The sequence below is a fragment of the Xenopus laevis genome, chromosome 2S (genome assembly GCF_017654675.1).
Source record: "Xenopus laevis strain J_2021 chromosome 2S, Xenopus_laevis_v10.1, whole genome shotgun sequence".
NCBI lineage: Eukaryota > Metazoa > Chordata > Amphibia > Anura > Pipidae > Xenopus > Xenopus laevis.
This window is the reverse complement of record NC_054374.1, coordinates 37,778,110-37,791,486: the sequence shown is the minus strand read 5'-3', so window position 1 is coordinate 37,791,486 and position 13,377 is coordinate 37,778,110. Positions and strand designations below refer to the sequence as shown.

Sequence of the window (13,377 nt, the reverse complement as noted above, 5' to 3'; positions counted from 1 at the left end):
CCCAGTCCTTTTCTTATATTTCATAAGTGAACAAATGGAGATACTGTATGACAATGGAAGAAATATACCAAAATATAAGCAATACCATTAAATATGTCTTATAATTCCTGATAGCATTACAAAAATTGTATACGCCAAGTGGAGCTTCGAGACAATGTGAACAATTACTTCTGTAACTTGATTTTGGTAGAGGAGGAGCAAACATTATTTGTATCCTATATCTATACATCAGTAATACCTTTAAACATAATTTTGGTCTTAATTGCACTTCAGGGCCCGCTGGACCAAAAGGAGCTCCAGGAGAAACTGGAAATCAAGGACCACCTGGCCCCCCAGGACCTCCTGGCCCCCCAGGCATACCCATTTCTCTTCAAGAGGGAGTGATATATTCATTGCAGCCTAATGCAGAAAGAGAAAGTAAGTCAATTGTGAATCTTTTTCTCTTTATTTAAGCACATCCCTATATTCATTAACTCTGTTAAGATAAAACTGAAAACCCTGGAGCACTTTCACAAGCTGTTTACCATGCACCAGTGCTTTTATAGATATGCCTTCATCTCTCTGTTTCATCTGAGCTCACATAACTTGACTGCATGTGAAATGCACCATTTTGCTGTTTATAGGTTTAGGGGCAGATTTATCAAGGGTCGAATTTCGAAGTAAAAAATACTTCGAAATCCGACCATCGAATTAAAATCCTTCGACTTCGAATATCGAAGTCGAAGGATTTTTCACCGAATTTGGCCATCGAACGATCGAAGTAAAATCATTCCATTGAACGATTAAATCGATTGAATCGAACGATTTGAACGATTTTAGCTAGGGATGCACCGAATCCAGGATTCGGTTCGGAATCGGAATCCTTCTGCCTGGCCGAACCGAATCCGAACCCTAATTTGCATATGCGGGAGGGAAATCACGTGACTTTTTGTCAGAAAACGAGGAAGTAAAAAATGTTTTCCCCTTCCCACCCCTAATTTGCATATGCAAATTAGGGTTCGGATTCGGTTCGGTATTTGGCCGAATCTTTCACAAAGGATTCGGGGGTTCGGCCGAATCCAAAATAGTGGATTCGGTGCATCCCTAATTTTAGCGTACGATCGAACGATTTTACTTCGATGTGTAAAGACTTAGAAAAATGCATTAGAAGGTCCCCATAGGCTAACGTAGCACTTTGGCAGGTTTAATTTGGCGATCTATTGAAATCGAAGTTTTTTTTAAAGAGACAGTACTTCGATTGTCAAATATTCTAACTATTTCACTTCGAATCGAAGTCGAAGTAAATTCGAAGTCGTAGTATCCTATTCGATGGTCGAAGTAGCCAAAAATTTACTTTGAATTTTGAATTTTTTTACTTCGAAAATTCCCTTGAATTCACTTGAATAGTGACCCTTGATAAATCTGCCCCTTGTGTTGTCAGAATAGAAATAGTGGAATGTAAAAAGATTATAACAATTCACAAAATGAAAGAAAATGGACTTTTTGCAATGGAACATTTTCTTAGACACTATGGGGCCACCACCCTTTTGAGGTACCATACAGTAGTTATCCAACTTGAATGTAGTTAATTTGAAGTTTTCACAATGAAAATACAGGTGACAGGTAAAATCTGATCCATATAAAATTGCATAATGAATTAGCAGAAATTTCAGAGAATCAGAAGAGAGTGGTGTAAGATTGGCCAGACAAAGATGATTTAGGTGATGTAGTTGGCAATATAGGGACAAACAATCCCTTATTTGTTTAAAGGCATTCTGTCATGATTTTTATATTTTAAATAACACTGTTTACACTATAAATAATTTACTTTGCAATATAAAATTTCATTCCTGAACCAGCAAGTGTATTTTTTTAAGTTGTAATAATAGGCAACCATCTCAGGTCATTTAGCCTGGTCATGTGCTTTCAGAAAGAGCCGGCACTTTAGGATGGAACTGCTTTCTGACAGACTGTTGTTTCTCCTACTCAATGTAACTGAATTTGTCACAGTGGGACCTGGCTTTTTCTATTGAGTGCTGTCCTTAGATCTACCAAGCAGCTGTTATCTTGTGTAAGAAATGCTGGTTACCTTCCCATTGTTCTGTTGTTAGCCTGCTGGGAGGAAAAGGGAGTGGGATGATATCACTCCAACTTGCAGTACATCAGTAAAGAGTGACTGAAGTTTATCAGAGCACAAGTCATATGATTTGGGGCAGCTGGGAAACTGACAATATGTCTAGCCCCGTGTCAGATTTCCAAATTAAACATAAAAAAATCTGTCTCTCTTTGAGAAATGGATTTCAGTGCAGATTTCTGCTGGAGCAGCACCATTAACTGTTTTTGAGCCATGGAACACATTAAAGCCATTATTAAAGGGCCAGGGTTGGACTGGGGCCTTCAAGGCCCACAGTGGCTGTGAATTCAAGGCCCTCCTAGTGCAAGTCAATACCCCTCATCCCAGTGTCCTCTTTCCATTGTGTGCACCCACCCCACACCCTTTACCTCTTGACAGTCCAGACGGGAGGGAGCGACACTTAGTCCAGGCAGAGGTGCGAGTCCTGGGAATAATGGGGCCCATGAAGACCAGGGCCCACTGGGTTTTTTCCCAGTATCCCACCGGTCCATTCTTACACTGTAAAGCGCCCACAGCTTTCCAGGCTTCAACTAGACAATATCGCTTGAAATGGTCTTTTTAGTTGATGAACAAATTATACATTTAAATGATCGTTTCAAGATAAGTTTGGTCTTATGATATCGAAAAGATCTTTTAAAAATCTTAACATCTATGGCAAGCTAAACATGGCCATAGACAGGGAGATCCGCTCATTTGGAAATGTTGCCAAATGAGCAGATCTCTCCCCGATATGCCCACGTTGAGCTGGGCGATATCGGACTGATCCGATTGTGGGCCCTAGGATTTTTTACCCTCCCTAATCGGCATCTGGACAACTTTCCCCAGATATCGATCGGGAAAGCCCGTCGGATGGCCCAACACACTGGCCAATAAGCTGCCGACTCAGTCTGTCTGCAGCTTTTATTGGCCAGTGTAGGGGGGTCTTTAAAGTTCCCCCAGTAAAGACAGGTCTGTTAATCAGCTGACTTGTCTTACATTGTATCAACAGTCTGGGCCATCGGGTCAGAGAATTTTATTTTATTAGGCAAAACATTATTTTTTGGATTGACATTCCCTTTAAATTACTTTTCTAGAAGTTTCATAAAATACACTATGTTATAGTTTATTGTGATGAATTCTTTTCCCTGTCAGACTTTTGTGCTTCACAAATGGAAAAACACATTGAATTAATGTTCTTTCTCCTAATTTAAAGTGGCAAAGTGATAGCAGGGAAAGAGTTAAAACCCTTTGAATGACGGCTTTTAAAAAGAAATATTATTGTGGTTCCTCAACAATTGCCAGAGGGAATTATGAAGCTCACCTAATAAGTAGTACTATATTTTCCCAGTAATACTACCCTTGAAACCTCTGTTGAAAAGTATTAAGTTTGTCCCAATAGCAATGCTAGTTTAAGCATAGGGTGAAAGGATATGTAATAGAAAGCTTCATACTGTAACTAAGATTCATGTTTTCTCACATTAATACACTTATGATTTAAATATGAAAAGCTTAAGTTCCACATCCTTCCTGTAAAACATTATCTCTCCATTCTTTAGGGATAGTACTAATGTCAGGCCCTTTCTTGGCTTAGAGTTAATAGTTTAGTGATATGTTGGTCAGATTAGTGGCACTACAGCAATGCTAATGTGTGTTTAAGAAAACCGGATGAAAAAAGTTGCAAAAAGAGACTCTTTGGAAAGTGTGAAGAGAACCAAGCCAACCCACAAAGAATGGCAAATAAAAATGGATGCCAGTATGGGACACCTTAATGTTGTCGGCAATGCAGTCCCATTTGTTGATTATTATGCAGGCAATGTACACATGATGTCAACATTTTCAAGGTGGATGCTTGGTATATACTGGGTTGTAATCCATCAGTACAAAAGACAACAGAAATGATGAATTTTTAGATTGTCTTATAAATTAGCTGAAGGGGAGCAGATGAGCAAGATGAAATAATGGAATTCTAAAAAACATTAGTAGAACTGATATTTAATAGAAAGTATTCATGAATGCATCCAGTTTACATCTGAAAAAAAAGCTTCATGTTATAGGTAACTGAATGAGAATAGGGATGTCGCGGACTGTTCGCCGGCGAACTTGTTCGCGCGAACATCGGCTGTTTGCGTCCGCCGCAAGTTCGCGAACGTCGCGCGACGTTCGCCATTTTGGGTTCGCCTTACCTGGCGCTTTTTTTTGACCTCTCACCCCAGACCAGCAGATACATGGCAGCCAATCAGGAAGCTCTCCCTCCTGGACCACCCCCACACCCCCTGGACCACTCCCCTTCCATATATAAACTGAAGCCCTGCAGCGTTTTTTCATTCTGCCTGTGTGTGCTTGGAAGAGCTAGTGTAGGGAGAGAGCTGCTAGTGATTTCACTGATTTGAGGGACAGTTGATAGTAAGTTTGCTGGCTAGTAATCTACTTGATACTGCTCTGTATTGGAGGGACAGAAGTCTGCAGGGATTTGAGGGACATTTTAGGGTAGCTTTGCTGGCTAGTAATCTACCTTCTACTGCAGTGCTCTGTATGTAGCTGCCTGCTGTGGGCACTGATCTCTTCTGATCTCATCTGCTGACTGCTGTAATAACCCAATAGTCCTTGTAAGGACTGCTTTTATTTTCTTTTTTGTTGTTTTACTTTGCTACTTTAACAGCCAAGTGCTATTAGTCTAGCAGTGTTGGGGAGTGGGACTGGTGTGCTACTGTGCTGCTCCTAGTAGTTCAGCAGCACCAACCCGAGAATATTTTTTTTTTTAATATACATATAATTTTTTTTTTTATTTTACTTATCTTACTGTTCTTTAAGGTGTCCAGTGCTGTTTGCTGTTCTTCATAGTAGTGCACCAATAGTAGTGCACTTGCAGGCATTATTTGCCCAGTGGCCATCTAGCTGTGTGAGCTTGTTCACATTCTGTCTAAATATCAATAATAATACCGTCTCCAGAAACACCACCTGAGTGACGTTTTTCAAGCAGCAATAATATATTCCGTATCCACCACTGCTGTAGTGTATACGTTGACCTTGTAGGCATTATTTGCCCAGTGTGTTCTTCATTTTCAAACCACTGCCACTTAGCTGTGTGAGCTTTTTCACATTCTGTCTAAATATCAATAATAATACCGTCTCCAGAAACACCACCTGAGTGACGTTTTTCAAGCAGCAATAATATATTCCGTATCCACCACTGCTGTAGTGTATACGTTGACCTTGTAGGCATTATTTGCCCAGTGTGTTCTTCATTTTCAAACCACTGCCACTTAGCTGTGTGAGCTTGTTCACATTCTGTCTAAATATCAATAATAATACCGTCTCCAGAAACACCACCTGAGTGACGTTTTTCAAGCAGCAATAATATATTCCGTATCCACCACTGCTGTAGTGTATACGTTGACCTTGTAGGCATTATTTGCCCAGTGTGTTCTTCATTTTCAAACCACTGCCACTTAGCTGTGTGAGCTTGTTCACATTCTGTCTAAATATCAATAATAATACCGTCTCCAGAAACACCACCTGAGTGACGTTTTTCAAGCAGCAATAATATATTCCGTATCCACCACTGCTGTAGTGTATACGTTGACCTTGTAGGCATTATTTGCCCAGTGTGTTCTTTATTTTCAAACCACTGCCACTTAGCTGTGTGAGCTTGTTCACATTCTGTCTAAATATCAATAATAATACCGTCTCCAGAAACACCACCTGAGTGACGTTTTTCAAGCAGCAATAATATATTCCGTATCCACCACTGCTGTAGTGTATACGTTGACCTTGTAGGCATTATTTGCCCAGTGTGTTCTTCATTTTCAAACCACTGCCACTTAGCTGTGTGAGCTTGTTCACATTCTGTCTAAATATCAATAATAATACCGTCTCCAGAAACACCACCTGAGTGACGTTTTTCAAGCAGCAATAATATATTCCGTATCCACCACTGCTGTAGTGTATACGTTGACCTTGTAGGCATTATTTGCCCAGTGTGTTCTTCATTTTCAAACCACTGCCACTTAGCTGTGTGAGCTTTTTCACATTCTGTCTAAATATCAATAATAATACCGTCTCCAGAAACACCACCTGAGTGACGTTTTTCAGGCAGCAATAATATATTCCGTATCCACTGCTGTAGTAGTGTATACGTTGACCTTGTAGGCCTTGTTTGCCCAGTGTGTTCTTCTTCTTCTTCATTTTCAAACAACTCCCATCTAGCTGTGTGAGCTTGTTCACATTTTGTCTAAATATCAATAATAATACCGTCTCTAGAAACACCACCCGAGTGACGTTTTTCAAGCAGCAATAATATATTCCGTATCCACCACTGCTGTAGTGTATACGTTGACCTTGTAGGCCTTGTTTGCCCAGTGTGTTCTTCTTCTTCTTCATTTTCAAACAACTCCCATCTAGCTGTGTGAGCTTGTTCACATTCTGTCTAAATATCAATAATAATACCGTCTCCAGAAACACCACCTGAGTTGTTGTTGTTTTTGTTTTAAAAATAATGCCAGGCAAAGGCAGGCCGCCACGCAGAGGCACTAGGGGCCGTGCTGCTATGCTATCCTGTGGCCCTAGGAAATTGCCCAGTTTTAAAAAGGCAATGACCCTGAACTCCCAAAATGCTGAAGAGGTAGTTGACTGGCTTACACAGCACACCCCATCCTCTACCGTTTCTAACTTTACCACAACATCCTCATCCTCCACTGCTATGGGCACCCCACGTAACACTTCCTCCACCACCGGCGCCCCTTCTTCACTGGAGTCAGAGGAGTTATTTTCACATGAGTTTCTTGAACTGAGTGATGCGCAACCATTATTGGCAGAAGAAGATGAAGGAGATGAGGACGTTACACCAGATTTAATTCTGGCAGAGAACACAACAGAGATGGACATAATGAGTGATGACGAGGAGGTCCCCGCTGCTGCTTCCTTCTGTGAGCTGTTAGAAGAAATTGATGCATCTGAGGAGAATGATGATGAGGAGATTGATGTTTTGTGGGTGCCCAGTAGAAGAGAGCAAGAGGAGGATAGTTCAGATGGAGAGACGGAGAGTCAGAGAGGCAGGAGGAGAATAAGACTTAGAAGAAGCAGGGAGGACAGCTCGCAGGGAACAGTAGGGCAACAACATGTATCGGCACCTGTGGTCAGCCGGCCAACGCACCCGCCAACGCCGCCGACTTCTACTTTTACCGCCAGATTGCCAGCCTCAAAAAGGTCAGCAGTGTGGGATTTTTTTAATGTGTGTGCCTCTGACAAAAGCGTTGTAATTTGCAATGAGTGCAGTCAGAAACTGAGTCTTGGGAAGCCCAACAGCCACATAGGTACAACTTCTATGCGAAGGCACATGAACGGCAAGCACAAAGCACTTTGGGAGCAACACCTCAAAGGCAACAGGCAAACTAAAAGCCACCCTCCTTCTGGTCCAGCATCTTACTGCTCTACCTCTGCTGTCCTTGACCTGTCTGAACCACCCTCCACTCCGCCTTCCACCTTGACCACCAGTTCCTATTCCCAGTCATCTGCCCCCAGCCAAGTTTCTGTGAGGGCCATGTTTGAGCGTAAGAAGCCAATGTCTGCGAGTCACCCCCTTGCCCGGCGTCTGACAGCTGGCTTGTCTGCACTCTTAGCCCGCCAGCTTTTACCATACCAGCTGGTGGACTCTGAGGCCTTCCGCAAATTTGTAGCAATTGGGACACCGCAGTGGAAGGTACCCAGCCGCAATTTTTTTTCAAAAAAGGGAATACCACACCTGTACCACCATGTGCAGAGCCAAGTCACCACATCTCTGTCACTTAGTGTTGGGCCAAAGGTCCATATGACTACTGACGCATGGTCCTCCAAGCATGGTCAGGGCAGGTATGTCACCTACACTGCCCACTGGGTGAACTTGGTCATGGCTGGGAAGCAGGAAATGTGTGGCTCAACAACGACAGTGGAGTTGGTGTCACCGCCACGGATTGCACGCGGTTCTGCCACCACCTCTACTCCTCCTTCGCTCTCTACCTCGTCTTCTTCCTCTTCTTCGTCCTCTGCTGCTGGGTCCTCCTCCTCCTCCACACCTGTGCACCCCCAGCTCCCCCTAGGCTATTCGACGTGCCAGGTACGCCGTTGTCATGCTGTCTTGGGGATGACGTGCCTGGAAAGCAAAAACCATACCGGATCTGTACTCCTGTCATCTCTGCAGTCACAGGCCGATCGGTGGCTGACCCCACACCAACTGAAGATCGGAAAAGTGGTGTGTGACAATGGAAGCAATCTGTTGGCAGCACTGAGACTGGGCAATTTAACACATGTGCCCTGCATGGCACATGTTCTGAATTTAATAGTACAACGTTTTGTCTCAAAGTACCCAGGATTCCAGGACGTTCTCAGGCAGTCCAGGAAGGTGTCGGCCCATTTCAGACGTTCCTATACAGCCATGGCACGCCTTGCTGACATTCAGCAGCGGTACAACATGCCAGTCAGGCGTTTGATTTGCGACAGCCAGACTCGCTGGAATTCAACGCTCCTCATGTTGGAACGTCTGCTGCAACAACAAAGAGCCGTCAACGAATACCTGTTTGAACTGGGTGGTAGGACTGGATCTGCAGAGCTGGGGATTTTTTTCCCCCGTTACTGGGTGCTTATGCGCGATGCCTGCAGGCTCATGCGCCCTTTTGAAGAGGTTACAAATATGGTCAGTCGCACCGAAGGCACCATCAGCGACCTAATACCCTTTGCTTTCTTCCTGGAGCGTGCCGTGCGACGAGTGACAGATGAGGCTGTAGACCAGCGTGACGAGGAGCAGGAAGCGCACGATTTCTGGTCGGAATCACCAGAACGAACCCAGGCACCTGCTGCAACGCAGGGAGAGGTGTCAGAAGTGGAGTCAGAGGAGGAAGGTGGCTTTGTGGAGGAGGAGGACCAACAGGAGCAGGCTTCCCAGGGGGCTGGTGGTGACCTTTTGGGGACCCCTGGTCTTGTACGTGGCTGGGGGGAGGAGACCGTGGATGATGCAGTCCTTGATAACGAGGAAGCGGAGATGGATACCTCTGCATCCAACCTTGTGAGAATGGGGTCTTTCATGCTGTCATGCCTGTTGAAGGACCCCCGTATCAAGAGGCTTAAGGAGTAGGACCTGTACTGGGTCGCGACTCTACTAGACCCTCGGTACAAGCATAAAGTGGCAGAAATGTTACCAACATACCACAAGTCTGAAAGGATGCTGCATTTACAAACCAGCCTGCAAAACATGTTGTACAATGCTTTTAAGGGTGATGTCACTTCAGGAACTCATCAACATTCCAGGGGCAGAGGTGCCAGTAATCCTGCCACGAGCGCACCTGCAAGGACAAAGCACTTTGGCCACTCTGTAACGTCAGACATGCAAATGTTTTTCAGCCCAAGGCAGCGGCAGAAGCCTTCGGGATCCACCCTCAAAGAACGCCTCGACCGGCAGGTAGCGGACTACCTGGCATTAACTGCAGATATCGACACTCTGAGGAGCGATGAACCCCTGGACTACTGGGTGCGCAGGCTTGATCTGTGGCCAGAGCTGTCACAATTTGCCATGAACCTCTTGTCTTGCCCCGCCTCAAGTGTCCTCTCAGAAAGGACCTTCAGTGCAGCAGGAGGGATTGTAACTGAGAAGAGAACTCGCCTAGGTCACAAAAGTGTGGATTACCTGACCTTTATTAAAATGAATGAGGGGTGGATCTCGGAGGGTTACTGCACGCCGGAAGACTTGTTCTGAGTTTCTGATTCTGACTCCCCATGCAGCTGTCCTTCTCTGCACGCCTCATGACTCCACATACAGCTGTCCTTTAGCGTCCTCCTCCCTCCACCACCGTTACAAACTAGGGTGCAAACCCTACTGGTTTAATTTGAATCCAGGTAAATCCTGAGTTTTTCTGGCCTCTGTGCTTCAGTGGCTGCGACCAAAAAAAACAGAATATTTTCAGCATTTATATGGCATATTTTTTCTGGCCTCTGTGCTTCAGTGGCTGCGACCAAAAAAAACAGAATATTTTCAGCATTTATATGGCATATTTTTCCTGGCCTCTGTGCTTCAGTGGCTGCGACCAAAAAAATTGAATATTTTCAGCATTTATATGGCATATTTTTTCTGGCCTCTGTGCTTCAGTGGCTGCGACTAAAAAAAACAGAATATTTTCAGCATTTATATGGCATATTTTTCCTGGCCTCTGTGCTTCAGTGGCTGCGACCAAAAAATTTTTATATTTTCAGCATTTCTATGGCATATTTTTCCTGGCCTCTGTGCTTCAGTGGCTGCGACCAAAAAAATTGAATATTTTCAGCATTTAAATGGCATATTTTTTCTGGCCTCTGTGCTTCAGTGGCTGCGACTAAAAAAAACAGAATATTTTCAGCATTTATATGGCATATTTTTCCTGGCCTCTGTGCTTCAGTGGCTGCGACCAAAAAAATTGAATATTTTCAGCATTTATATGGCATATTTTTTCTGGCCTCTGTGCTTCAGTGGCTGCGACAAAAATAAATGAATATTTTCAGCATTTATATGGCATATTTTTTCTGGCCTCTGTGCTTCAGTGGCTGTGACAAAAAAATGAATATTTTCAGCATTTATATGGCATATTTTTTCTGGCCTCTGTGCTTCAGTGGCTGCGACTAAAAAAAACAGAATATTTTCAGCATTTATATGGCATATTTTTCCTGGCCTCTGTGCTTCAGTGGCTGCGACCAAAAAAATTTATATTGTTAGCATTTATATGGCATATTTTTCCTGGCCTCTGTGCTGCAGTGGCTGCGACAAAAAAAAAATTAATATTGTTTGCATTTATATGGCATATTTTTTCTGGCCTCTGTGCTGCAGTGGCTGCCACAAAAAAAAATTAATATTTTCAGCATTTATATGGCATATTGTTTCTGGACTTCTGGTTCAGTGGCTGCGACAAAAAAAACATAATTTTTCAGGAAAGTACACATGCCTAATTTTTCAGGGTTCTGCAACAGTGGCAAAATCGCATCTTTTATGGTCACCGCAGGTGATCAATAAAGTAGACCAAAACTGGGCCCACACTGCAGAATCAGTGTTTTTTGGTTCGCTTCACTGTACATTGAATTACCTCTGCCTGACCGTGCACGTGCGCACAAGCACGGTGACTGCTAAACACACCACTACAGAAATATTGCCACCAACAGGACGAACATCCTGGAGGTGACAAGCAACTAGTAATTAAAAACTATTATTTGCTCACTTGACGGTATCATTCATTAAAGCTCTTTGCGTCTTTTTGCGTTGCAGTAAGCACCGCGTTTCGTCTTTGCGTGTGAACAGGCTGTAACTTTTACACGACTTGATTGGCATGTAGACGCCGGACGTTTTAAAGCATTTTATTACACAGGTTTAGAAATGTAGTGTGATTTCTGCCCTTTACAGCACAAAACGCAGCGCTGTGTCAACAATGGATTTTTTAGAAACATTTTTGCCCTTGATCCCCCTCTGGCATGGCACTGTCCAGGTCGTTGCACCCTTTAAACAACTTTAAAATCATTTTTCTGGCCAGAAATGTCTTTTCTAGCTTTTAAAATTCGCCTTCCCATTGAAGTCTATGGGGTTCGCGACGTTCGCGAACCGTTCACATTTTTGACGCAAGTTCGCGAATATGTTCGCGAACTTTTTTTCCGACGTTCGCTACATCCCTAAATGAGAATATGATTCGATTTAAATTTTCAGAATACTGTAGTTCTTTTATTTTGACATGGACCATTTGCTTCACAGTCGAGCTCGGTGGCATACATTGTGACTGCCACAACAGCATACTGGAGACAAGTTTGGCAAACCAAATCTTTCTATTTCCACCCACAGCGGTTTGATGAATCATGATATTTATGTTCTAATCTTTACCCAAGAGCTAGCACAGAGTCAGAAGCAGAGAGTTACTTCTGATAAGTAGTGATGGGTGAATTTATTCGCCAGGTGCGATTTCCCGCGATTTGCCGTTTTTTGGACACCGACGCATTTTCGCTGGCAAATTTTCACCGGCGTCCAGAAAGGCAGACACTGGCGTTAAAAATGAGACGCCGGTGCCTTTTCACTAATTTTTCGCAAATTTTTTGGCGAAGCGAAACACCCCAAATTCGCCCATCACTACTGATAAGCAGAGAGTTGCCTCTGGTAAGGTTAAACAGTCTATGGCTATGTTGCAAACAAGAAAAATGTGGTTTTAATTAATCAAGTTGATAGATGAAGTGCCAGAGCAGTTGCAGCTTTTGGATAGTAAATCCATTTCAACATTTTAAGACTTTTTTTTTTTTTTAATCTACACAGATGGTGAACCACATTTACTTTCTACTATTACAGAAACACTTATGACTGGACGTCCTGGACCACGTGGGCCTCCAGGACCCATTGGCCACCCAGGTAAGCAAATGTGTTTACAAAAATACTTTTGGGAATTGGTTGAATCTAGAAAATCTATATTTTCTGTCACAGTTCAGCATTATTAACATGAGAATGTTTCTACAAGTCGATTCAATCCATTAATTAGTGGAAATGTTGTCTTTTTTGGACGATGCCAAGGCATAGGCCGATGCCAAGGCATAGGCAAGGCATGAAGCTATAACTATTTTCCTTACGCTTGCTATTTGGGGGGTCATGGAACAGTGTGGGGGGGATGATTCATTCCTTGAATTTGAACTTCATAACAAGTAGATGCACGTTTCAACTATCTCTGTTTGTAAACTTCTCTCAGACATCTGCTAGTGTTACAAACTAATAGGAGCATCTTGTATTTCAGAATAACAGCTGTGGTTTACATGTAATCCTATCTGTTCAACTCTCAAAATGTCTTACTTAACTTTCATTTCTGCCAAGAAGCAAAGGCAATATTTTATTATTCTAAGATTCATACATAACGTAGATGTTACCCCCTCTTGTAAAATATAAGGATATTAGAAGTTGCCTTGGAGTTATATAATCTGTATAAAAGCAAAAGGCTAAAGTCAATGACTTCTAATATCCTTATATTTTACAATAAATGATACATCATTCAGTATATATATTAGATTGCTTGCTCAACATAGCCGAAAGGAGTTAATTTTATAGCAACTCACTGTAAGGGGTTTATTTACTAATAATGCATAAAATTGGACTTTTAAAAAATCACGTATTTTTTGGAATTTATTAAGCCCCGAGGATGAAAAAGTCAGAATTAGAAAATCCGGCATCTCAGACCTGTGGAGGTTGCATATAAGTCAATGGGAGAAGTCCCAATGATTTTTTGATGTGCGCTGGGTTTAGTGCAATACCTCGAAGTTTTTGGGCAATAAAA

General features: G+C 42.8%; 1 protein-coding gene across 1 annotated transcript in view; it reads left to right on the top strand.

Annotated features, from left to right (window-relative positions):
- The window catches only part of LOC108709346 (collagen alpha-1(XXVI) chain), a 228,445-nt gene that overhangs the window by 203,844 nt on the left and 11,224 nt on the right, over window positions 1-13,377 (top strand). Inside the window, exons 8-9 of the mRNA XM_018249106.2 lie at window positions 274-417; window positions 12,375-12,467. Coding sequence (XP_018104595.1) covers window positions 274-417; window positions 12,375-12,467 — 237 coding nt within the window. The remainder of the gene's footprint in view (window positions 1-273; window positions 418-12,374; window positions 12,468-13,377) is intronic.